A 24,399-nucleotide genomic window follows, 5' to 3' on the forward strand; every position below is an offset into this window, starting at 1 on the left:
ATGTTGGAAAAAGTCAAAGGTTTTCTATTTCTATTCTGAACATTTAAAACAAACTGGTGTGTGTTTACATTACGACTCACGAACCTCCTCCTCCTCCTCCTCCCAGCAAACGCTCCAACTGGGACTTTCCCAGCTGCGGGGAAGCAAACAGACACAAACCTCAAAATAATTAAGTAGAAAAACATTTTATTTAAAAAAAAAAAAAAAAAGTGAGTAGAACCAGTTAAGAGCTAGAGTTGAACTGTACAGTGCAGTTAAATACAGTGTGGGACACGAGCAGGAGGAGCAGCTCTCTGCTACTTTACCCACAATTCCTTGTGTCGGGTCGGACAGACGAGCTGAAAACGAATAAAAAAAAAAAACTAAAACCTGAAAACAAGCGGTGGAGAGGAGCTGCTGCTGACCTGAAGGTGGCGCTCCCACTAAGAAGTCTGATCTGTGTTTTTCTTGGAACAGATTTTTAAGAGCAGCATTTAGGTGAATGAAACAGAAACTAAAATGCAGGAATTGTCACTGCCGAAAAGTAGAAACTTGTTGGCTACAGACATACAAAATAAAAGGTTTGAATATTCGTTCACATTGTGGACGTACACAGTATCGTAGTTCCAGAGCATTTTAAAGTTCTCCTGTTCACCTCCTGTTCACCTCCTCCTCCTCCTGTTCATCTCCTCCTCCTGGTCTGGTCGGTCCAGAAACCTTCAGTATTCTAAGTTTCTAGCTCCTCCTTGATTTTCCTCCATTTGAATATTGGATCATAGGAGCTGCATTCAGAATCTGCTGTGTCTGTGTGAGCTGGACTGACTCCGCCCACACATGCCCATCTTGGGAAGAGGAGGAAGTACTTCCTCTCGTGGTGCCATGTGCCAGAGCAGAGCTGCCTAATTGTGGGAGGAGTCAAAGGGAGGGCCTACCTTGATTGGGATTGGCTAAACCCCCGATGACACTATATAGGGTTTGATTTCTGATTGGCTGCTTGGAGCAACACACTTTTTAAAACCTGAAACAAGCCAGGGAGAGAGAGGACAGACTGTCTTCACTTCTGGGACGTCAGTCCAGGTATGGGGACGAGTAGTACTGCTGGAAAACCTCTAGGAAGTGGATTTAACACAATATGAGCTCTTTAAAAATGGATAATATGATAGATGCTGCTGGATTACAGTAATTTGTTACTTCCACGTTATTAAAAACATGCAGCTGTGAAAACGGTCAGATTGTCTTTTTTAAAAAAAATTAAAAAAATTTAGTTAAAATGACGGACAGAAAAGTTCCTGTGGATAAATAGAGTGAAACGTGTTCAGGTTTCAGTCGGCGGCCTCGTGTTCACTGTGATCCTCAGCAGCAGCTCCTCCACTCACACTTTACAGTCACTTCAGTGGATTGAGCACCAGCACCAGCACCGACCCCCCCCCCCCCCCCCCCCCCCCCCCCCGTACCCCCCGGACCCCCGCTGAGGAGGTCAGAGCTTCACATGTTGGCCGAGTTATTCCTTTACACTGATTGAGATAAACGCTTAAAAACAGAGTTCGCTAAAAGCATCAACGCGACGCGTTTTAGGCAAAAGTTCATTTCAGTTTTCACACAAAAAGATTCCCGATACAAAAGTCTGAAGGAGAAATATTCCGTCCTGAAACCGACAGCGAGGAGAGATCGATCCCTCGAGGCCAGCTGCAGAAGTGTGTGTGTGTGTGTGTGTGTGTGTGTGTGTGTGGTCAAGCGGTGGAGAGCTCCACCCCGCTGTCACAGACCCCGCTCTCGTTCCCGACGTCCAACTTCAGGTCCTGGACCTGAGCGCTGAGCGGACACTCGTCTGCAGGAGAGGAGAGCCACAACATTAGGACCACCTCCTGACAGAGAGAGAGTCTGTGTGTGTGTGTGTGTGTGTGTGCGTGTGTGTGTGTGTGTGTGTGTGTCTCTCACCGCTCGTCTGAGTGTTGGGTCTGTGACACAGCGCCTCCTCCAGGACACTCAGTGCTTTACTGTCTCCCATCGACCTCAGAGCAGCCAGCAGGTCGCAGATCGTCCCACCGGAGACCTGCAGGGTCAAAAGGTCACGAAGCAGAAGAAAATTAACACAAATTAACACATTAAAAAAGAAAAAAAAGTGTGTGTGTGTGTGTGTGTGTGTGAGACCTCGTAGCTGTCCAGCAGGGTCTTGGCGGGTGACGGACTCAGTCTGAACGCCGTGTTGAGGATCCCCAGTCCCAAACTGTGAGCCAGACTTTCCCAGAATCCTTCACTCTCCAGAGAACAACACATGGCCTGCTTCACCTCCACTTCCAGACTCATCAGGTCGCCTACACACACACACACACACACACACACACAGACACACAGACACACACACACACACACATTACTCACAACTGTAATGTGCAGCACATTTCAGGTTCATGGTCACAAAAAGGCTAAGGTGCAGAAATGAAGCGCACCTTGAGGAGGGACGAAGGCTCTGTGAGGAGTTTTTGGTTCGTAATCTTTACCGTGTAGAAGGTCCAACACCTGCGAACACACGCAGAATGAGAGACACACACACACACACTCACACACTCAGAGTCTCTGGCGCCATACCTCTGCAGTGGCAGCCATACTGACAGGAGTGCTTCCTGGGATGTAGCCTTCATCCTCCTCCAGCTCCTCCTCCTCCTCTCTGAAGAAGAGCGGCTCACAGTTCTCCCTCAGAGGGTCTGCGCCTGGAAACAACAGGGTTAACGGCGAGGGCGGCTTGACTGACGACGAGGAGCAGAGAGAAGGAGGTCACGGACCTGCGGCCATGAGGAGGGCGGTGAGTTTGATGGAGCCCCGTCCTGCGGCGATGTGTAGCGGCGTGGAGCCGTTGAAGGTGCAGCAGTCCACCTGGGCGTTTCCCTGGCAACAGACAGACGCCTCACGAGATTAAACCCTGTTAAATTCATTGTGCAGGAAAACAATCAGTGTTGATCTGTGTGTGTGTGTGTGTGTGTGTGTGTGTGTGTGTGTGTGTGTGTGTGTGTGTGTGTGTGTGTGTGTGTGTGTGTGTACCTCCAGCAGCAGACACCCAGCCAGCGACACGTTGTCGGTCTCCGTGGCGAGGTGCAGGGCGCTCCGCCCACAGCTGTGCTCCTGAGCCTCCACGTTAGCCCCGCCCTCCAGGAGCTCCCTAAGAGAAGACAGCTGATTGGCCAGCACGGCCAGGTGGATCGCACACAGACCTGTCGTCAGGGAAACACACCGATGAACACACAACTACTGTGATTCTGGGTCGTGTGTGTGTGTGTGTGTGTGTGTGTACCTGCTGTGTTTGTGCGTTCCAGCTCCTCTCTCATCTCGTCATGTTGCAGGAGAAGCTTCACCATCTCTCCTCCCTCCTGCTGCGACGCCAGGTGGAGCGCCGTGTTGCCATGGCGATCAGTCAGCGTGGGGTCGGCGCCGGCCAATAGCAGCGCTGCAGCCGCCTCCATCTGCCGCGTGATGACTGCCAGGTGCAAAGGAGTCTGGGAAATACAGTTTAATTTAAAAAAAAGAAAAAATCCTCTCATTAAAAACAATTTTTTTCTCAGGTTATAATATTTCACTGTGTGTGTGTGTGTGTGTGTGTGTGTGTGTGTGTGTGTGTGTGTGTGTGTGTGTGTGTGTGTGTGTGTGTGTGTGTGTGTGTACCTGGTACAGATGGTTCCTCATGTTGAGCACTTCCTCTCCAGGTAGAACAGAGACCACCTGAGTCAGACTCTTCAGCGCCTCCTGCTGGCTGTGGAGAACAGCCAGATGGAGCCCACTGGGGGGGGGGGGCAATTAGTCAACAGATTATTAATAAAAAATCATGCCGAAAATACGAGACAAGCAGAGATACAGTCGCAGTGTGTGTGTGTGTGTGTGTGTGTGTGTGTATACTGACGTGTCTCCATCTTCGTCCTGCGCTGCCATCAGGCGGCGCTGTGGAGCCAGCAGGTATGCCGAGTCACCTGTGACCGAGTACTGAAAAAGAGCCTCAAACTGTCTGCTGGTGTCCTGGACCAGATTTCTGTCCTCTGGCTCCACCGTGCCCTCCCCAGCCTCGGGGCCTCCTGGCTGGGCAGCAGCCTCTGACCCCGAGTCGTCGTCTGGATCACCGTCACTCTCAGACGCTTCAACCAGAAACAAAAGCTTGACTTTAGTTTGCCGATGAGTCTTATTTACTCTGCGGCGAGACTAAAGACGGAGCCATGAGAACTTTCTCTTCATGACGGAAACAATCCTGACAACTTTTAAATAAGGACAATAAATGTTTGTCGTCACCAGTCTGCAGTACTTACAGTGTTTGATGCCTCCTCCACCTCCCAGACCAGCTGAGTACCCTGTGGAGAACCCTCCTCCTCCTCCTCCTCCTCCTCCTGCTCCATAGCTGTAGGTAGTGAAGCCCTGGTAGTATCCTGCAGGAGGAATCAGACTCAAATCTATCAGCTGCTGCTGATAAAGTCTAAAGGAAACGGCAACGTAATAATGATGCAAAGTTTTTACGTTTCTTTGAATGTACCTCCTCCTCCTCCTCCACCTCCTCCTCCTCCTCCTCCTCCTGCAGCTGGACCTCCTCCTCCTCCCCCTCGGTACAGACCTCCTCCTCCATGGCCGCTGAAGTCCTGGAAGTTTGGCAACGTCTTCTGTCGTTTCCTCTGTACCTCCTCTTTGTCTGAGCACAACAAACATCATGACGACTGGTGGAGACGACCGCGAGACGTACGATCCCGAGGAGTCATGTGACCTACTACGATCAGAGGGTGGAGTCATGTGACCTACTACGATCAGAGGGTGGAGTCATGTGACCTACCTATGATCTGAGGGTGGTAGGTGAAGGGTTTGGGCTCGCTGGTCTCGTTGTCGGACTTCCTCTTCAGCTGAACAAACACAGACGTCGGCTTCTGGAGGTTCTGGTCTCGATACTTTGGAGTCTTGAAGACGATGGCGAACTGTTGTCATGACAACATGTCATCACCACTAGGCCGCCATCACACATACAAGTCGTGCTGCAATGATGCCGTCTCCGATTTCCTGTCACCACACCGATTCTGACTGAACTGCTGCGTTCCTCTACGACAAACCGACGCTCATACTGAGGGTGTCCACGGTCCAAACTCCTGGTACTGACCTGTCTGTGGACGTCTGTGGGGGAGAAATCTCCCAGAGCCTCCCAGGTCAAGCCCGAGTCGTCCTCCTCGTAGAACCGCACCTGGATGTCGTCTGAAAACACACTGCATCACTCAGCTGGGTGTCTCACAACACCTCTGGAAGGTTTAAACGTGATCACTGCTTCAGGTTTGGGCGACGCCGTGTCGCGGGCGTCTTGTTAGTTTATCAATAAACAGTTTACGGTCTACTTCTAATTAAAAGCTGTCAAACATGTGGCCCGCAGGACAAAACTGGATCAACCGGGGGTCCAACAGACTTCCAGGATATTCATTTCCAGGTTATTCTCTCTTTGCTGCTCCAGGCTTCATTTATATTAAACTGCGCTGCACATGATCTGTGGAAACAGACACCACTGATCTGAAGAGAACAGTTCGAGGGTTTCTGTCTTCAGACAGTGATACACTCACTAGTGGCTGTGAGCCTCACACTGTCTGATGTGTGAGTGGCTCCACCTTGTAAGGACCAAGAGAGGAGGATGATGAAGAAGAGGCTCAATTGTAGGAAAAGAAGCAAAAAAAATAAGAGGCGGCGGAGGAGAAGGAAGAGCGAAAATTAATGAATTAAAAGCTGGTGAAGAAGAAAAAACAAAGGAGGAGGAGAAAGAAAGAAAAGAAGAAAAGGAGGAGTGGATCACTTCCTCCTCACTCAGAGTGAATGTGCTTCCTCCTGCCGACTGATTTACATATCGGAGGGAAATCCCCTGAAACGCCACTTCCTCCTGGACAACAAAACTCTGAAACGGCTTCAACCAGGAAACTTTGATCAGGAGAATCTGCTCAGTCACATTAGGAACCTTTGAATCAGAAACACGACCGACACAAAAAGCTCTGAGCAGAGAGATGAAATGACAAACATTAAAGTCCAATGTCACCCGTTTGAATTTTACTGGTTTGGCTTCACTTGTGGTGCTTTTCTACTGGCTCCTACTCAGCCTTACTCCACTCTACCAGTACAATATAGTTCTACCGCGGCGTGGCCGGAGTCACCTGGGCTTTTCCCCGTCATGTACAAGTAATCACTACCTGCAGTAGATATCAGCTCAAATAATAAATTAAATGGTATATCATTTTAAATATTTTTTATAATATTACAAAATGTGGATTGTTACGATGGTGCTTCACTGACCGGTGTTTCGGTTTCAATGGTGCCCCTGGTAACTGGTGACTTCTGCCAGCAGCCGTTAAACTCAGACAAACAAACGCTACGACACTTTAATGGAAATGTGGTTAAACGGCGTTCACCAGGGACGCTGGAGGAAGCCGGTCACCAGTTAACAGGGAAACCAGTTAATCCAAAACACCATGGCTCTGCGACCTCCTGATTCTCGTAGCGGGTCGCTGAATCCTCTGGTCGCTGAATCCTCTGGTCGACCACCAGACAAAAGACAGCTGCACATCGTCGCTGCTCCACAGGGTTTACTTTGGTGCGTCTATTTCTGTGAGCGTTTTTGTTACGATCGAGTTTTAAAAAATGGCGGCTGAACAGACGCACTCCTGACTTATCTGTGTCGTGATGCGCCGGCCAATCAGCTGCTGCCGTCTGCCAACGTCACATTGTCTACTCGCCTTCGCTCGCTGGGAACCTGGGCTGAGCAGGTACCATGAAAGTAACTGGTAGGACTAACACGCAGTGGGAAAGTGTCAATAGCGGGTAGAGTCAAGTCCAGTAAGGCTGAGGAGGAACTCGTGGAAAAGCACCATTAATGAGTTTGAGAAACGTGCCTCACCTTTCTGCACTTTGTCACAGAGCAGGTAGACCTCCTCTCCTCCAGTCACGCAGCCGGCGGTCCGATCCATCCTCACGATCTTCAGGTTGGAGGCGTTCGGAGCCTCTGAGGAAACATGATGACTAAATCAAATCCAATGTTTGGTAGTTTCTTTATAACTGGTTCCTTTCTGTGAGGAGTCTGCATGTTCTCCCCGAGCCCCTGAGTGTCAGTCATTGTCCCGTTGAGGAGTTGAGAGACTGATGGAGATGTCGGCAGGAACGAGAAATTCTCTCAGGGATTAATAAAGTTTTTTTCTGATTCTTCCTTTCTGCTTGTTTGACATTCCTGATTGAGAGTCTCACGTTGACCCAAACACATTTCAGTTCAGGGACCACATGCAGCCGAACCGGTAAAAACAGTGTCAAAATATCCTTTGAATTTAAATATTAAGTTTGTTTTTCTTTGTCGTTTCAGAGTGTACGTGATGGAAATGTCCATCTTTTCACAATAACCAAACGATTACGATGGAAAGCGACTGTGATTGAAGCGATTGTGACTTAAAGCCAATTTTAATGAAACCTGGACCACAGTGCTGAATGCCGGAATAAAACCCAACGTATATAGCCGTTGCATTCTGGGTAATATTACAAACTCCACCTGACCGCATGGCTTTGAGGCTGAAGCTAGTTTGCTAGGTTTCTTGGCAGCATCACCAACATCTCAGCTCTGGTCTCAGGAATTTGTTTAAGGACTCATCACCTGGTATTCTCACACATCCCGTCCAAATTTATTTGGAATTTTTTTTTATTAAAAATCAGCGAGCCCATTCTGATCCTTTTCATCCTGCACGGCTGTTTAGCACACGTTGATTGATGGCGATAGCCTGGCGATAGCCTAGCGATAGCCTAGCGATAGCCTAGCGAGCCTTTGCTCACATGAAAAAGAACCGATTGTGGAGCCGTCTAGAAACAGCCACGCCACAGAGCACATTTGTAAATCACGCGGGGTTCAAAGTTTATACTAGTCCTCCTAGCAGCTAGCCGTTAACTGCTAATTATAACCGAGGTGGCTTTATGTTATTAGCCTCCTGTGCTAACAACACACGAGCACAATCAAAATCTGCTGTTTTGGGGTGCGCCCCCTTGTGGGCGATTCTGGTTTGGACTAAGAGTCCAAATGAAAAAAAGAAAAACACTTTCAAACTCCAGATTTTCAGGCCAGTTTCAACCGAGTCCAACAACAATATTCATCCTAACAAGGAAAAGTGTAAATTCCAGGTGATGACTTCCTGTACAAATTTCAAAGAAAGCTTTTTGAGGTTTTTTTTAATTTTCTTGGTGGTTTGGTTGAGTTAGAATACCTCCACACCCCCTGGAACCACAGCCTGTATAAAAACATTTGATTTGTAAAATCTAAAGTAATACAATAAAGGCCGACTCCTAAACCGACTGAGAATGTGGAGCGTCAGCCCGATGTCCAGTAGCTGTGCTGGTAAAGTGAAAGTACAACAGAGGAAGCTGCAGCGTAGAGAAACTGCCGGAAGTAGGAAGAAGAGGGAAACGAAACCACGTCACGACGAGCTTCACCACACCCTGAGAGGAGCGACTGCTGCAGCACAAACAACCGCGCTGGGCTTTTTTTACTGCGTTCGTGTTAAAATCGAAAGACGACAGAGAAATGTTGAGCTCTTGTTGTGATTACATCAGGGGAGTCAAACATAAAGCACCCGAGCCAAAACTGGCAACGCTGCCATGAACGCCGGCAACCTTGTTGCTATCAGACCGGCCCCGAAGCCAAGCCGTCAATACCCAGAATGCAACAGCCATAGGAGGTTTTCAGGGCGTTTCACTGCATTTTGTACCAAAAGGTTTCATTAAAATTGGCCTTACGTCCAGATTAGTGTCGTTTTCTGTTGTAAAACTTTTAAGTGATTTCTTTGAGTATACTTGATGAAAATGTCCTTTTTTTCCACAAAACCTAATTTTAAAAGGTTATGGTGGCACCGTTTTACGAGTTCAGCCTCCTCAAGATGAACTTGGGCTGTATGGCCCCTGAAATAAAATTAGTTTGACACTCCTGGATTAGAGCGATTTAACAGGAAGTCACTTCCCCAGCGTCCTGGGAAATCCGTTAAAGGTTTTTAAGAACCTTTTCAGTCCAACTCAACTCTGTGGACTTAAGTTCAAAGTACCTGTAGACGATAGTTTAGACTTAAATGTTCCGAGTCGGCACTAAACATCTCCCATTCAGATTACCTAAACTTGGAATAATCTGCCAAATACCATCTAAAAGGGGGGACAGTTACTCCAACAGGTTAAATAAAGTTTGGACTCACTGCTGTCGTAGATCGGCTCCGACACCACAGGCTCCAGTCGTCTGGAGAAACCTCCGTCGCTGTCGGGCAGAAAGGCCGTGAACATGAGGCGGACCACGCTGAGGTCCATCTCTTTCGCCTGAAGGGACGCCGCACTGCTGATCACACTGCGCTGATGGTCTGAAGACACAGAGGCACCAGGAACACTCAAGACAGAAAGCAGGTTGGGAAAGACTGGTCTCCCGAGACCATCACATCTTTCTGAAGACCGTCTTTACTTCAAGACTGTCCAAACACAATCCTGGCTTCATGAGGATTGGACTATTCTGAGTGAGGACAACGATGGTCTTCAATCTCTAAAAACTCCAAAGACTCTCCCACCTCCACTTTGAAGGGCTTTCCAATGACTCCCAACGTCCACACCTCCTCTAAAGGACGTACGTCCTCGCCCCCTATAAAGTCCTTTAGAGGGGGGGGGGGGGGTGATGGCGTACGTCCTTTAGAGGGGGCAAGGACACCGTCCAAATACCGTTGTGGACTCGTCCTAACACCATGCCGAGTGGAGACTGGCACTCACCACTCAGCTCTCTTGGGAGTCGGACTTCGCCCTGCTGGGCGTCGACGTCTGTATGGATGGACACTCCACAGTTGTATCCCATCCTGAAGGCCTCCATCATCCGCTCCTCCAGAATCTTCGCCACGTTCTTCTTCGTCACGTGGAGGATACCCAGATTCGGAAAGCTGCCACAAACCAACGGTCACAAATGGCAGTTCGCCCACGTTTCTTCTTGCTGAAGTGTGTGTGTGTGTGTGTGTGTGTGTGTGTGTGTGTGTGTGTGTGTGTGTGTGTGTGTGTGTGTGTCAGACCTGATGGTGGCGTCTTTGGACTGGACGTCCACGATGCAGATGCCTTTATCGCACTGCTTTCCCACCAGACTGTGAGCGTGCAGCTGAGGGTGGGCGGTGAGCGCCGTCACCAGCTGGACCACCACCCGAGCTTGTCCCTGGTAGTTACAGATCTGAAACACACACACACACATCCACAGGGTGTGTGACGGCAGACCATCCAAAGATCACACCAAGAAGAAGACCATTTATTTATATAGTCGTTTTTCTCTCCATGCATTTGTAGTCCCGTTTCCCTTTGTGGTCTGTTGAGTCCTACTGGAGTTGCACATTTTCCCCATTCGGTTCATTTCATCTCACTTCTTCTCCACTTTTACCAAGATCGTTTTATCCTTTGTGACATTTTTGTAGGACGTAGTGTCGTATGGTCTTCTACACGTCCGTCCTGGGCTCTTTGCGTCTCGGGTTAGACGCAAAGATTTGCCATTGTGCATTTTTACAGACTTCATGTCTTTTTTTTTTTTTTTAGTTCCTGTTGTTTCTACTAGGAGACACTTTGCCATCTTTACATGAGTTTTCTCTTCAAACTGACAATTTCTCTCTCTTTTTTTTTTTGCTCTCAGCCGTTTGTTTGTGAACAGGACAGGATGGACCGGAGCAGGAGTCTAACACTTTGTGTTCTTTATATGTTCATTAGTCAAAATGTGTTCACTTTAATACATTGAACAGTCTTAATAAAGCATTGCTGCTGAAATTTTTTATTCCTTGAATGTTCCTCTTGCATTTCTCTTTCAGTTCATTTTCAGTCATTGAGCATCACTAAATAATTGGCTTTTAAAAGCCAGTCTGATATTTTACTCGGTTTCATATTTCGAGTCATGGGATGTGACTGTGGTCGTATTGAAACTTTTTTTCTCAATATGCAATTTACTTTTTGTATTTGCAGTCGCCCTTTACGGCGCCCGTCAGACTCTCTCTTCACATCATCCTCATGTCAGATCACCATTTTTATATTTATTCACAGGAGGAAATCGAAGACGATCAGATGAGGAGATCTCTTGGTTCCTGTTTCTGCAGGCCGAGCCGATGCACAAAACGCGGCAGTAAATAAACACAAGCCCACTTCCTCTTCCCAGCACTCCGGCTCAGTTCCTAGAAGCACAGCGAGTGTCGTCGGTCGACGGTTTCCTGACCGGGTCTGCGTATAGTACACCCAACATGCACTCATCCTGAACAGGAAGCGTCTCCAGACCGTTTGAATCCTCACAGCACGGCTGCACCGACACCTGCACTGAACCCCCGACACCTCACCCCGGGGGGGGGGGGGGGGTCAAACCTTCAGGGTGACACTTGGTCTCATACAAACAGGCAAGGAAAGAAAACATAATTTGTACAAACCAACATGTGAATTTCACGTTAATTATCTTTTTATGACATCACTGCTCCTTCAGTCTCTCCATATCGAGCTTCGACCTCAAACTGAAGTTCTTGTGATTATTATTTTCACCTTTAATGTGTGTTTATGGGACAGATCCGACTGTTGGGGAGACGCTTTATTCATCCTCTTATGAACAAGCATGTACATTAAAAGATCCTAAATGAAGGATGATGTCTTTAAATAGAATCTGTAGCTATATTATACTCTGATTAAAGTGAGTAAAATCCACCATATGGAACTTTTGTTCACCCGATCAGGAGACGACTGCAGCGTGTAAAGATCATCAACACTGATGAACGACCGCGGTGTTCAGTGGGAACACCTGGAAGGTTTAATGGTACCAAAATGTGGCTATTGAACCAAAAGGTGTTTGACACTCTGGTCGACGTGTTCTTCATACGGAGCGTCAGGATCAAGGTTATCCTGTCCGTCACATTATAAGCAATGAATATTCAATTAGAAACAATTTGAACGCAATAATGTGTGTCATGTAACTGAGCAGGTCGGAGGACCATCACAGGAGAAACACACCCTCACACATTACAGTCGCCTATTAAACTCAAACTCTAGATTTTTGGGGGAAGAACAATCAGAACTGTGTGTCAGCACTGAGGTGAACTAATGACGTCGGTCCGTCTGGTGGAACATCTCAGGGTTTTTTTTTTTGTTTGTTTTCATAATGTCCTCCAGATTGAAGCCGCCGAGTCAGGTGAAGTGGACCCGTGACAATTCACGAGAAACATGTACGTTTACACCGGACCAGCGTTTTTCCAGCTCTGAATCAGACGCGGCCCACAAAAGAGAAAGTGTTAAACACGTTAAGCGTGTCTGAGTTTCTGGGTCAGAGTGGGCGCTCGCACACATTTTACACCTGTGGAAGCAGCTTTCTTCTACAGAGGAGAAAATCAACACCTTTCCTGATCGTGACGCAACTCCACTTCCTTGTAATTACACGTGGGCGAGGAAATTCCCAAAAGACATGAAACACCATGCTGCGTGTGTGTGTGTGTGTGTGGTGTACACACACACACACACACACACACTCCTCGGACAGGTCCGGGCCAGCACAAGATTCTTCACAAAACTCAACTTATGTGAGAAAAACAAGCAGAAGTGAGCGGTGAGGTTTCACACGTGGGCAGATTGAAGAGAAAAAACCAGTCGAACTCAAATACAGAAAAGATCAGAGGAAAAATGAAAAAAAAAACCCTCCGAACCTCTCACGTTTTATAAATGAGGCGAAAGGTCACATGTCAAACTATCCAGCAGTCGTCAGAGCTGCTCGCAACTTGCAGGATGTGTCCAAAACACGTGCGGTTACGACGCTAAAGCCGTTTTTACATTTCGTTCTTTACTGTTGCAACAACACGGCATCAGTAGGGCAAAACTAACCCGTTTGCTTTTTAATAAAATGGTGCCTCACGAGGAAAACCGTTAACTATTAGTGTTTTTAAGCTTTCTCATTACTGAACAGGAGTTTAGTGCGATAGTAACTAAAAAAAAAACCAACGTATTTATTGAGGGAGACGGCAGTTCGCCAACTACTTTCACATACTTCACACCGAATTTCTTCATTTTCAATGAATTCTAAAGGCTGCTTCAGCTCGCAGCTGAATAACTGCTGGTATTTGAACGAATCTATTTACAATGATTAAGAAAAACGAGACTGAAGTCGCGCTGACGCTGGAATATTTATAGCCCATTTTAGAGGCGCTGCTGTTTTAGGGAAACTCCTGTTTTCTATATTTAGACGCCAAAACAATCGAGCCAGAACCTAAAAAAAGAATTAAAGGTGATCGAGAACAAAAGAGATACCACAGATAGTGAGACGAAAGTGATTAAGAGTCTGTATGATCGTCCCACAGGTTGTACCGGGGGGGGGGGGGTTCCCCAGGGTGCCGCTCCCACACACAAACAACAAGACACTCACTCATCTACAACGTCCAAACCAAGACAGACAAAAAGACCCAGATCCCAGAACACAAACCCTTCAAATCACTAAACAACACACACACACACACACACAGTTTGGGATTTACTGGCTTCTTGAGCTTATGAATGATTCATAACCGACTTATAACAACATCCATATTCTATAACAACATGCTGCATTCTGTGATAATTGAATTGAGGATGTAGTTACATTCTCTTGCACCAAATGTCCACATATTACAGAGGTTATGACACTGAGGAAAATGCTTTATTATGCAACCACCAGCCAGGAAGAACGTCTTCATTAAAAACCAACACGCATCATAAAAACTTTCCTTCTATGCTTTCCAGCAGGAATAATACGCCTGTACTCATTTAGACTTGGACACAGCGCTGCTGCACACACAATCAGGATGACGCTCATTAGTGATGCCACAAAAAAAACCCACAAAAATCAAAAAGTTAACTCTTTCTAGGTCTTTATTTTCCCCCGTGACTTTGCAATGTATGTTCAAGATACATTATTACCCTTAAAACATCATATAGGAGCTTTTAGACTTTTGTTTTAATCACTAAAATGTGAAACTGTTTACGACAAAATGCAGCAGATTACAAAACACCAGTTATTTCACGGTGGAATGAAAAAGTCTTGTAGATTTATTATTACATCATGTGCTCTTCCATTACATTTTTAACCGGTGCCGTGTGGAGCAGGTCAGCCGTTACCATGGAAACAGCAGAATAAGCGTGGAGGACAAATGTCCTCTCAGCTACAGCCGGAAAATCCAAAACCTTTAGCTCTAGTGTGTCGAGGAGAGGGCAGCTCTGAGCAGCAGAGGAATTCCTACGCTGAACCGGACCATGAAGGCAACACTCTGCCTAACCTGCAAACAACCCGCTTTATCGTAGAAGCCAACACATGGTTTTTCCATGTAAACAAACAAAACCGGATCATGTTCGCAACCACATGGTGCCATTAACCACCTCCTCTGTTCTCTGAAGACGAGTGTAAAACTCTGGACCTCAGTAATCATGTTTTCTAAATCCACGGGACAGAAAAAGTGAAGCTTGTGAAACAAAAGACGCAGCAGCAGGAATCTGGGGATTTCCCGCCGTCTCTGGTTTGGTCGGAACATGTGGGAGCTTCAGAGGCCGAACCAGAGAGCAGCTGAAGCTGGAAACTTTCAGCTGTGTGTGTGTGTGTGTGTGTGTGTGTGTGTGTGTGTGCACGCTCCCCTCCTACACCAAACCCTCTCGCACAAGGAAAAGAAGAAAAATGTACATGCAATACATGTTTTGGGGGAATCATTGCAGTAAAATTTGCCTTTTTAATTTGTCCCCTTAAACCTCAGTTTGTGTAAAAGTTAAAAAATTTGCTGAATTTACTGAAGAATTGAAGGTCTTTCTTTCTTTGGCCACTAGGTGGCGGTGTTGTGATCTGGCCTCGGTCATTTATTCCAGAGAAGAAGTCAGATTTCTCTCACAGCTCCAAATCTCCAGGTATTAGACCAAAACGCACAAAAAAAAAAAAAAAAAAAAAATCTACCAGATCTAAATATTACCTGGAACACCGTCAGTAACTAGATTCCAATTTATTTTTTACTAACCATATTTTTATTTCAGAAACTCAAAAGTATCACTGCGAGTGTGACTTCAACTAAGAAAAAGAGCGGCCCTTTAAGTTCTATTATCTACCTGTTCATTTTTCCTTCAAAGTGTTTTCAGTTCTTCAGAACCACATTTGCTTCCATGACTCAGCAGTTTGTGGTTTTAGATGTTTTACTTTATTTCAGGAAACGTCTCCACATTGACAGAACTCATTTTTCATGTAGATTTTGAGAGAATGTGTCATTTGGGCGCGTTTGATTTGGTTACCTTGATGGTGGGGTAGGTCTTCCTGTTCTTCTCGCTGGAGGCTCCGGGCAGACCCCCATGAGACGGACCCTCGCAGCCGTACCTGAACCTGAATCCACGCTGGAGCACAGAGAGACAGAGAGATCATCGACGATGAAGAGATGGAGAGCAGAAACTAACCAGAAGCAGCAGGAAACCTCAGAGAAGAGTTCAAAATGTTGTTCTGTTTATTGTACACATGACAAATTAAAGAAGCGTTTGACACTGCTACAGGACAGGTGAGGGTTACCTGCTTGGGCTGCTCCAGGATCTGCAGGAAGGGTCCATCCACTGAAACAAGACAAGAGTATAAAATTTGGTACTCCAACTTTCACCTTTTTTATCCTCATCGTTTAGCTGCTGACTTACATTAAGACACGATTTATACACATTGAATAAATACATAGTTCATACCACATGTGTCCTCTAGTAGTCACTGTTTGACAAAAGAAAGCTGGTACCGTACCACAGGAAAACCTTCATCACTGCTGTATATAACTGGCAGAGCAAGAAGAACGTGCCCAAAAAGAATTCAAAGTAAAAATAGAAAACGGAAAGGGTGTGAGAGAAACTTATGAGTGACTGGAGAAAAGCAGAGGAACAGGTTCCCAGAAGATTCTGGATCAGCAGCAGAAGGACCTGGACTATCAACACTTGCATGTCCACATGGACAATAAATGTTCCGACACGCCACAGAGAGACTTAGGTTTGTTTTTTTTTTCCTTCTCCAGGATGAATTTCACTCAGACGTGACATAGGGCCCGTTTCCACTGGACATTAACGTGTGTTGTGGGCGTGCGTTTCTTGCACTTCACTCGAGTTCAGATTGTTTAACTTCCTCTACGTCAGTCTGCTGAAAGGCCTCAGCGCTCAGGGATTCTGTCCTCAGACAAAAGCTTTGGATTTATCTCAGCACACCAAGAACAACAGATGTTTCTAGAGTGACTTCATAACCAGAGTGGGCGGTACAAACGATATGAACATTAGAGATTTTTTCCCCATACCGGCTTATCGCAAAAGCGCATGTTGGTGATGTCATCAAGCAGCGCCTGTTTTGGTCTAAAGCACGGCAGCCGCTTGGCAGGCCCAGGTGATGCATTCAGGTGCATCGGGTAACGTTGATACGTGCTACATGCTAATGGGCCTCACACAGTAGTGAGGCTACATGCTAAACATGACTGACAGCCATTAGCTGGAGCGTGTGCGCACACGGCACTGAGTAAACACGCCACGCTCAGCCCCGTCGCAGACTTCTGCTTCTTCTGGAGAACGAATTGGCCTTTACACGGGAGGAGGAGGCGGAGGAGAAGCGTCCCCGGCCACCTCGGGAAGTGGCCCGAGTGGCAACGCTTTTGGTGACGGTTCACACTAGAGCTCAACACTTCTGATCTGATCACCCGAAACACATGTTAACGTCAAACGTGAACGGGCACCAATAGTCCAGAAAATATGGTGCATCTGAGCCGATCTGAAGGAAACCATCCGGTCAGGATCCAGTCCAACAAATACAGTCCACATTATGATGGAGTGTTAATTCAGAACAGCTGTCCTGATTTCTGATGAGCTTGACACAAAACAAGTCCAACAAGAGTCAAAAACCAGGAAGAGAACAAGTTCGGGACAATCAAAAGTCATACAGAGGACAAAATAAAACATTCACAAAATTCAGAAGAACGCCATCCAAACAGATCAAACTGAATACTCTGGTAGGTTTGGTAAGTTCACACAGCTGCCTGAAGCATGGAGCACCTCAGGGAGGTGAACTAGGAGCTGAAACAAGTCCAACTACAAGATATGAAACTAGACTGCAGAACAAGTCCACAACGAGCACAGATCTTGACAAAAAAAAAAATTAACTAGTCCCAACGCTTTGACTTAAAACTTTCCACAAACATGAAAATACTGCAGTTTAGTCCTCGTTTCATAGGTTCTCGGGCCACGTTCACATGTACCTGGGTTTTTATAAAAACGTTTTTTTCACCCCCTCTACATTTATAAAAAAATCTTTATCGACACAGACCTGCATGTCCACCTGCTTCAGAGCTGCTATGAGCAGCCAAACCTGTAGGGGGCAGTGTAGCGAGAAGCATGAAGCCATGGTAGCCAATCAGAATCCTGGAAAAAACACCATTTCAAAAAAATAGAGACAGAAATTATCCAGATCTCCACCGTGGCCAGAGTTTTCAGGATTCTTTGTTTGTGGCGAGTCGTAGCTGGTTTATGTGTAAATGTGAGGCCCAGACAGAGAAATATCAGTTTTTTCAAATACCCGAGTACATGTAAAAGTGGCCTCAGTCCAAAACCCTGAGATCCCAGAAAACAAGTAGGAACACTGTAATTAATATGTGATTAATCACCTGAAACAGAAACTATTGAATTGTAGCTTAGTGTGGTGAGAAAGAACAGCTTTGGTGCAAATCACAAACACGACTGATGTGCTGTGGACAGAAATAAAGCTCAGACTCAAGCTGTTGTCCTTGGACTCATCTAAAAGCTTCAGGTGGACATGATGAGGCTTTAATCATCACTTCCTGCTTTATGTCTGCTGGTTGTTCGCAGCTGATCCTCGCAACAAACTGTTCATGAAGGTCTCTCACGACAAAGCAAGAAGAGATTAACCGTCTCCAAACAGGAGAACTTCTTTCTTCCGTGACTAAATGACTCTCGTACATCCCAGAGACACGACACTGAATAAAAGCTGAACTTGTCCTTTTAATGGACTGACCTGCTTTGCTCTGCCTGCACATGAACCTGAACCCGGACACCAAGACGCCCAAGCTCGCAGTAAACCTGCAGTAAACCCTCGTCCTGGTTCGTGCTGCATCCTGCAGCCACATCCTCCCTCCGTCGCCACGGCAACCTGCAGGTAAACCTCCAACAGACGTACGCCGCCACCGTGAGCTCTACCAGACAGAACCCAGATCAATACAAGCTAAACAAAGAGTCACAAGTTGTTATAAAAAAACAAATGTCAGCTAGAAACCACCAAAAATTTAAAAAAAACATCTTCCTACAATAAAAGTCCCTGGTGTAAACTTTAATGGTTTTTCCTGTAATATCCAGAGAAATGACTTTCAAAGACGTCCGATCGGGAAACTGATCCAGAAACAGGAGAGACTTCAGTGTGTTAACCATTCTTCCTTGAAAATGTGTAGAGTTTCGGGTGACTGCTTACACAGCAACCGTGCTCAGAGACCCTGAACATGCAACTTTTTGAAAATGGCCTACCAAGGCGGAACCTTTTGAAAACACTCCATGGAAACTGGCAGTTTTCAAAAAGCAGTTTTTTCCCCCCCAAAGTGCATGCAAACCACGGTTGTAGTAAATAAGTTCTTCTGCACATGCTCAGTAGATCGACAAAAACATTGTTTCCTCCGTGGTGTCATGACTCCCAGTCCAGATTCTCCTGGGACTTAGTACTTTTATTTTGACAGTCACCGTAATAACAATCCAACTTGGTGGTTTTATTTTGACAGTCACTGTAATAACAATCCAACTTGGTGGTCTGTCCACTAGAATGTCCGTGTTCTCCCAGCATTGATGTTTAGAGCTCATTGTTCTCGGCCAGAATAGCAGAAAGTCCACCTCCGAGTCTGGTTCTGCAGGTTTCTTCCTGTTTAGGAGTTTTTCCTTTTCCATCGTTGCTTTTACTTGCTCATGTGGATTTGTTGGGTTTCTCTCTATTAAAAACACCTAGAAATGACTGTGTTGTATGTGGTGCTAAATAAATAAAGTCAAATTGCATATGTGTGTGTGTGGCTTTGTTACGAAAATGAGCAGCAGCGGCCACTACTGGCCTGGCAGGCCAACTGCATCATTTTCAGTGTTTCCGCCGTCGTCTTGTAAATGCGAAACCTTTCTAAAACTCAAGAATGATGCATTTTCACTTGAAATGTCGCGTAAACGGGGCATCAGACGGATGTTTTAAAGACAGGAAACTGAGAATAAGAAAAACCCACAAAGAATTCAGCAAATTAAAAGTAAACAAGTCCAAAGAAACGACAGAAAGACGTCCAACTCACTGAAAGTGACAAAAAAAAGAAAAATAATTAAAGTGACCAACAAACTGACTACATGTACAAAGAAGTATAATTCACTGAAAAGCAATGCAGAGCAACCACAAAGACACAAAACTGAGAAACTACACACACGAGGAAGTGAGAGTCACCACTCTGCACACGTCATGAAACTCCTCTTTCACTTTACAGTTTTGTTTCCCCCCCCCCACTTCGTTTTCCAAACCCGGAGCAGAGTTTCATGTCGTCTGCCGTTTTCGCGCCGCAGCATCTGCCCTCACCTGGAGGAGGTTTCAGAGAGTATTGGACCGTCTCTGCAGAGCGAACAAAGTCCTCTTTCAGGCGCGAACAAAGAGCTTCAGTGCTACACGTCGCTGCGACTCAAAGTCCACCACACAACCGCGATTCATGTCAGAAACAACCCTTCCTGTTCCAGACTCTGGAGTTGAGGATTTACACTCTTTATTTGGGCGACACGTCAATTCAAGTCATCATCTCAGTTTGCGTGCGGTCACATTTCAGATGGATTAAACGAGCATTAGCGTGCACACGCAGCATGCAAACACACAGACGATTTAGAACGAGTCAAAAGCAATCCGTGTGATGCTGCGAGAAAGGAATCAGGAAACAAGAGGGACGAAAAATAAAAATGCCAGCGGGCAGATTTCACAAGCTCGGTTCAACCGACCCCAGCAGCTGATCATTAACAAAAACATTGTGAAGCGCGACGGTTCGATTAGACGACCGAATACGAACACGGCGCTCAGGATTTATGTCCATAGATAAAGAAACGACGCCATTCTCTCCCTGCACAAGGTGAAGGGAGAAGCTGTGATGGTCTGAAAGCAGAGGAACTCCTGCAGGAGTCTCACCTGTCCGCAGGGACGTGGACTGAGACATCACTGGGAAGTGTGTGAAATCCCAGGCCGGGTCCATCATGATGTTGTCAAAAATCTGCCGGGACACAAACATGAAGCTTCAGGGTGAAAAACGCACAAACACACCTGAACACAGACACTAATGTGAAGTTAGTGAACAAAATACTGATTTCAATGCGACGCTCCATTCAAGGACAGTATGTTTGTTTTTTTCCCTATATTTTTTATATTGTAGGGACGAAATCTCAAGGTTAACGTCTGTATTGACAAAGTTCGGAGCTGAGCCACATCCTGGACCTTCATCTCCCGCCTCCCTCCAAAGCAGCCAACGACATCACCACCAGTCACTAAACATGTGACGATTTCACTCCAGCCTGTTATTTTACTCTCACGTTAACGATTCAACTTGATCACCACCAGTAAAATAGTGCCATAATAACCTTTAAAAGTTGTGTTTCACAGAGTATGCGTAATGAAAAGGGCAATAATTTAACAAAAAACAAACAATTTCTACTGAAAATTACTCCAATTTCAAGAAAAAGACTTTTAATGAAACGTTCTGGTGCAAAACACAGTGAAATGTATATTTTTTTTTATTCTCCTATAGTTGTGTCCATTACTCCTAACAATTTATTAATTCTTTTTAAAAAAAATCAATGTTTCCTTTGAGATTTTTACCATTTATATGGCGGTACGTTCTCCATCAGGTACCTCGTAGTACAGCTGACTAACTCGCTCTGAAGCCTTCACAGATCCGGCTAAAGTCAAACATTTTTTTTAACATCAAGCCCGAGTTCTGTGATGCACAGTTGAGTTTACCTGGTTGGGGTTGTGAAGGTAGGGGTCGTCTTCAGCCATGATGTCTGCAACATGAAAACAAAGCGCTCATTTACACACTGCAACCATAAGAGACAACACCTATTGTGTTTTGTGCTAATCAATTGTTTCTATATATTTAACTACTCGCTGCTTATTAATTAAAATTTTAATAGCCCTTATTACTTAGCAATGTGCACGGATTCATATTTAATTTATCTAAATTCAGTGGAGCATAACGCACATTAATATGCAATTAAAATGTTTTAATACATCAAATAATACATGCTACATTTTATTCTAATTATCTATAGACCTTTGATAACATCTGCCAAGTATAAATAAATCAAATATCTATTATATCTCAAATTTTTTTGTTATTTCTGTCATGGCAAGATCTAAAACTGTTTTTTTGTTTGAATATTTGTAAGAAAGCAAACTTTATTCATTCACTTGGAGGTTTCAATGAATATAACCATTTTATAATTAAACTTGGGGGTCAGAGGTCATGCTGAGCCTGGAGACCCTCAGCAGTGGGAACCTGCTAAGTTCACTTCCTTAACCTCTAATCAACAACTACATAATCACAGATTTATAAATTAATGGCTTCTAATTTTATTCACGTCAACTTTAGAAATAAATAACATTTTAAAAGTAAAAAAAAAAAAAAAAAAAAAAAAAGTATTTTAAACCCAAAAAATTGTTTATCATAGAAAACATTTATTTATATCTTGAAGTCTCATTTCAACACTTAGAAATCAAAAATGTATTAAACATTTATTTCTGTTTTCTCTCACTTGTTGCCGCTCAACACTGCGCGTTCCCGCTGCGGTCGCTCATGAACGCGCCTGTGAAGTTAAGTTAGCTGTAAAGCTAACAGCTAATTAGCGCCACTGTTATTTCTGTGTGGTTAAAGCAGCGGCCACAAAACAAACTGTTCTTATCGGACAACTCCTCTGCAGCAGCGGAGGAACCGCAGCTCTTCCCCGGCTCTGGGCTCCTAACCGCGGCTGTCTCCCGCCGGGACTAACCGCTACCTGTCCCCGCTGTCCAGGCGCTAGCCCCGGGGTTCCGTGTGCGGAGAATGTCGCACCAAACTCCCTTTAATGAACGTCCAAGTCTCACTATCCTTAACTTAACAGCAAAACACGCATGTTACATGACATGGATGAATGCACATCACATGAAAGGGATAAACTCTTCACTCCGGCTTTCATAAAATCAACATAAACAGCTTCCAGAAATAAAAACATTGATGTTATTAGGATTTCACCTACAACCGCACCGTGTTCTGCCGCCAGGAACCAGTGAGCTGCGCAGGACAACAAAGGTCAACACTACGACCATATTACCAACTTCTTGCTCAACACACGCATGCCGAAATCACCCGTGGATGTTGAACGTATCAAATCCACCGTTAACGGTGAAATGACGCGTGCAGGCGGCTGCGGGCCAACATAAAACCTCCAAGTTCCCATATTTTCAACGAAGTTCGGCGTGACGGTCTCAGCGTTACCTGGCTAATGAGGAAGTGGGGAGCACAACAAAGCGAGCTCGCGGAGTTGTAACGGGTCGCGGCGAAGTTACGATAAACGGCAGGGAGATCAGCGGCTCGGCCGGACCGTCAGGTCCGCGGCCACGAAGCGCGTGGAGCCCTCGCGTGGGTGTACCTGGTGGAGCGGGTCAGGTGTGAAGAGAGAGTCCGAGCGGTGACAAGCGGTCCCGTCACATCATCTCGCCATGCTGAATCAGTGGCTCCATTTCAGCCTCGCTTTAATTGGAGAGCGTCATGACGCAGCGACGGCGCGTCGCGCGGCGCAAAGCAGCGCAGCGCACACCGGCGATTGAACCACCGGGACTCGAGCAGGTGAAAGTCTGAAACCTCAGAGAGAGAAAGAGAGAGAGAGAGAACAACAGTCCCGCAGGGAGAGTGTGTGTGAGAGAGAGAGAGATGGTGTGTGTGTGTGTGTGTGTACTGTGTGTGTTATAATAAAGTTCGCTCACCGCTCCGTTTCCTTCCCCACTGGAAATTCCCCGTGACGACAAATCTGCAGAGAGAAGACAAAAAGCGAGAGGTCACACTCTGACAGCAAAACTGAAACTGCAGGAGAAAAAGTCACAGTGAGATGAGGTGACTCTGTGGAGCTGCAGTTTACAAGAAAATGAAAAAACAGAATAAGAAAAACACTCAACAAGAAAGTACAGCAGCGACATATGTCACAGTAAAAAAAACAACAACTATATATATATATATATATATATATATATATATATATATATATATATATATATATATATATATATATATATATATATATATATATATATATAGACTTTAGACTATTTATCGCTTCTTTGAGTTCCAGCAGCTTAATAGAAGAGAAGCAGCACACAGAGGATAACAAAGATGAGTTAGAGAAAAAAGGTAATTCCCCTTAACTTAACTAAATACAGAAGTGGCAAAATTCATTAGACTCCTAGCGAAATATAGTACAAAAAATATAAAATAATATAAACTCTTAACTAACTTTAACTTAGCTAGATATCGAATGGCAAAAAGAGTAAATAAAACTCCATTCCAAAAATTAGTACAGAAAATAATATAAACTTTTAACTAACTTTAACTTAACTAAACATAGAAATGGCAAAAAGAATAAGACTCCTTACAAATTATAGGAGTGAAAGTGGCCGAACGTTAAATTGCACCGTCGTTACAGACTAAATTATTGCATAACTATGATCATTTGCAGTGAATTAGATATTACACAGTTAGGCATTATGGTATGTGAGATGTAGGATGGTGAGGTCGCTCTGAGTCAACATGTTCCTCATTTCAGAGACATTACAGGTGAAGAAAAGCCGTCCTGTTGACTTGTTTAATGCCGGAGTTGAAGCATCAGTCCTGTTCCAAAGCACCTCCCAGGTTCCTCACAGTGGTACCGGAGCTCAAAGTAATATTATCCAGTGTTACCAAGATGTTTAGGTATTTTCTACTCCAGATGTTTTGGGCAAAATATAATAACTTCTGTTTTATCTGAGTTCAGCAGCAGAAGATTACAGCTCATTTCTTTAAGTTTCATAGATAAATAGATTTGAGTATCATCTGCATAACAGTGCAAGTTAATGGAGTGTTTCCTGATAATATTCCCTACAAGGAACTTTTATTATGTGAAAAGTATAGGTCCTAAGACTAACTTTAGTCTGAACCAGCGGTTACACGAAGACATGAACAAATGAAATCCTATTACAAGTACACAACACACAACCCAGGATACACACAAACACCGAAACAATCCCACAGTTTCCTCGCTTCTTTCTTTATGAAATACGTGAATTTGTGTGTGTTGCACGCTACCACATCCTCCTGGGAGGTTTTCTCTCAGCTCCAGACTTTGTGGTGTGAACAGGAGCTCTTCTGT

At 45.2% G+C, this 24,399-nt stretch overlaps 1 protein-coding gene across 1 annotated transcript; it reads right to left on the reverse strand.

Annotated features, from left to right (window-relative positions):
• Positions 1-174: 174 nt before the first annotated feature.
• Positions 175-22,915, reverse strand: nfkb1 (nuclear factor of kappa light polypeptide gene enhancer in B-cells 1). The gene is made up of 23 exons (XM_080466301.1): positions 22,651-22,915; positions 20,984-21,027; positions 20,159-20,240; positions 15,521-15,561; positions 15,253-15,351; positions 10,029-10,180; positions 9,739-9,902; positions 9,183-9,341; positions 6,866-6,970; positions 5,099-5,190; positions 4,781-4,919; positions 4,490-4,642; positions 4,269-4,385; positions 3,872-4,100; positions 3,637-3,751; positions 3,269-3,470; positions 3,019-3,188; positions 2,763-2,865; positions 2,569-2,690; positions 2,430-2,499; positions 2,131-2,294; positions 1,918-2,032; positions 175-1,807 (listed from the first exon to the last, which is right to left on the reverse strand). The coding sequence occupies exons 2-23, from the start codon at positions 21,020-21,022 to the stop codon at positions 1,710-1,712; spliced, it is 2,730 nt and encodes a 909-aa protein (XP_080322427.1). The 5' UTR covers positions 21,023-21,027; positions 22,651-22,915; the 3' UTR covers positions 175-1,709.
• Positions 22,916-24,399: the final 1,484 nt, after the last annotated feature.

Source organism: Lipophrys pholis, assembly GCF_963383615.2.
Source record: "Lipophrys pholis genome assembly, chromosome: 6".
Classification (NCBI taxonomy): Eukaryota; Metazoa; Chordata; class Actinopteri; order Blenniiformes; family Blenniidae; genus Lipophrys; species Lipophrys pholis.

Excerpts from the sequence above, each read along its gene's own strand:
- nfkb1 (XM_080466301.1), bottom strand. The coding sequence starts at position 21,022 with ATGGCTGAAGACGACCCCTACCTTCACAACCCCAACCAG. Across the intron at positions 20,241-20,983 it reads ACCTTCACAACCCCAACCAG|ATTTTTGACAACATCATGAT; the intron begins GTAAACTCAACT and ends GTGTCCCGGCAG. Across the intron at positions 15,352-15,520 it reads TCCTGGAGCAGCCCAAGCAG|CGTGGATTCAGGTTCAGGTA; the intron begins GTAACCCTCACC and ends TCTGTGCTCCAG.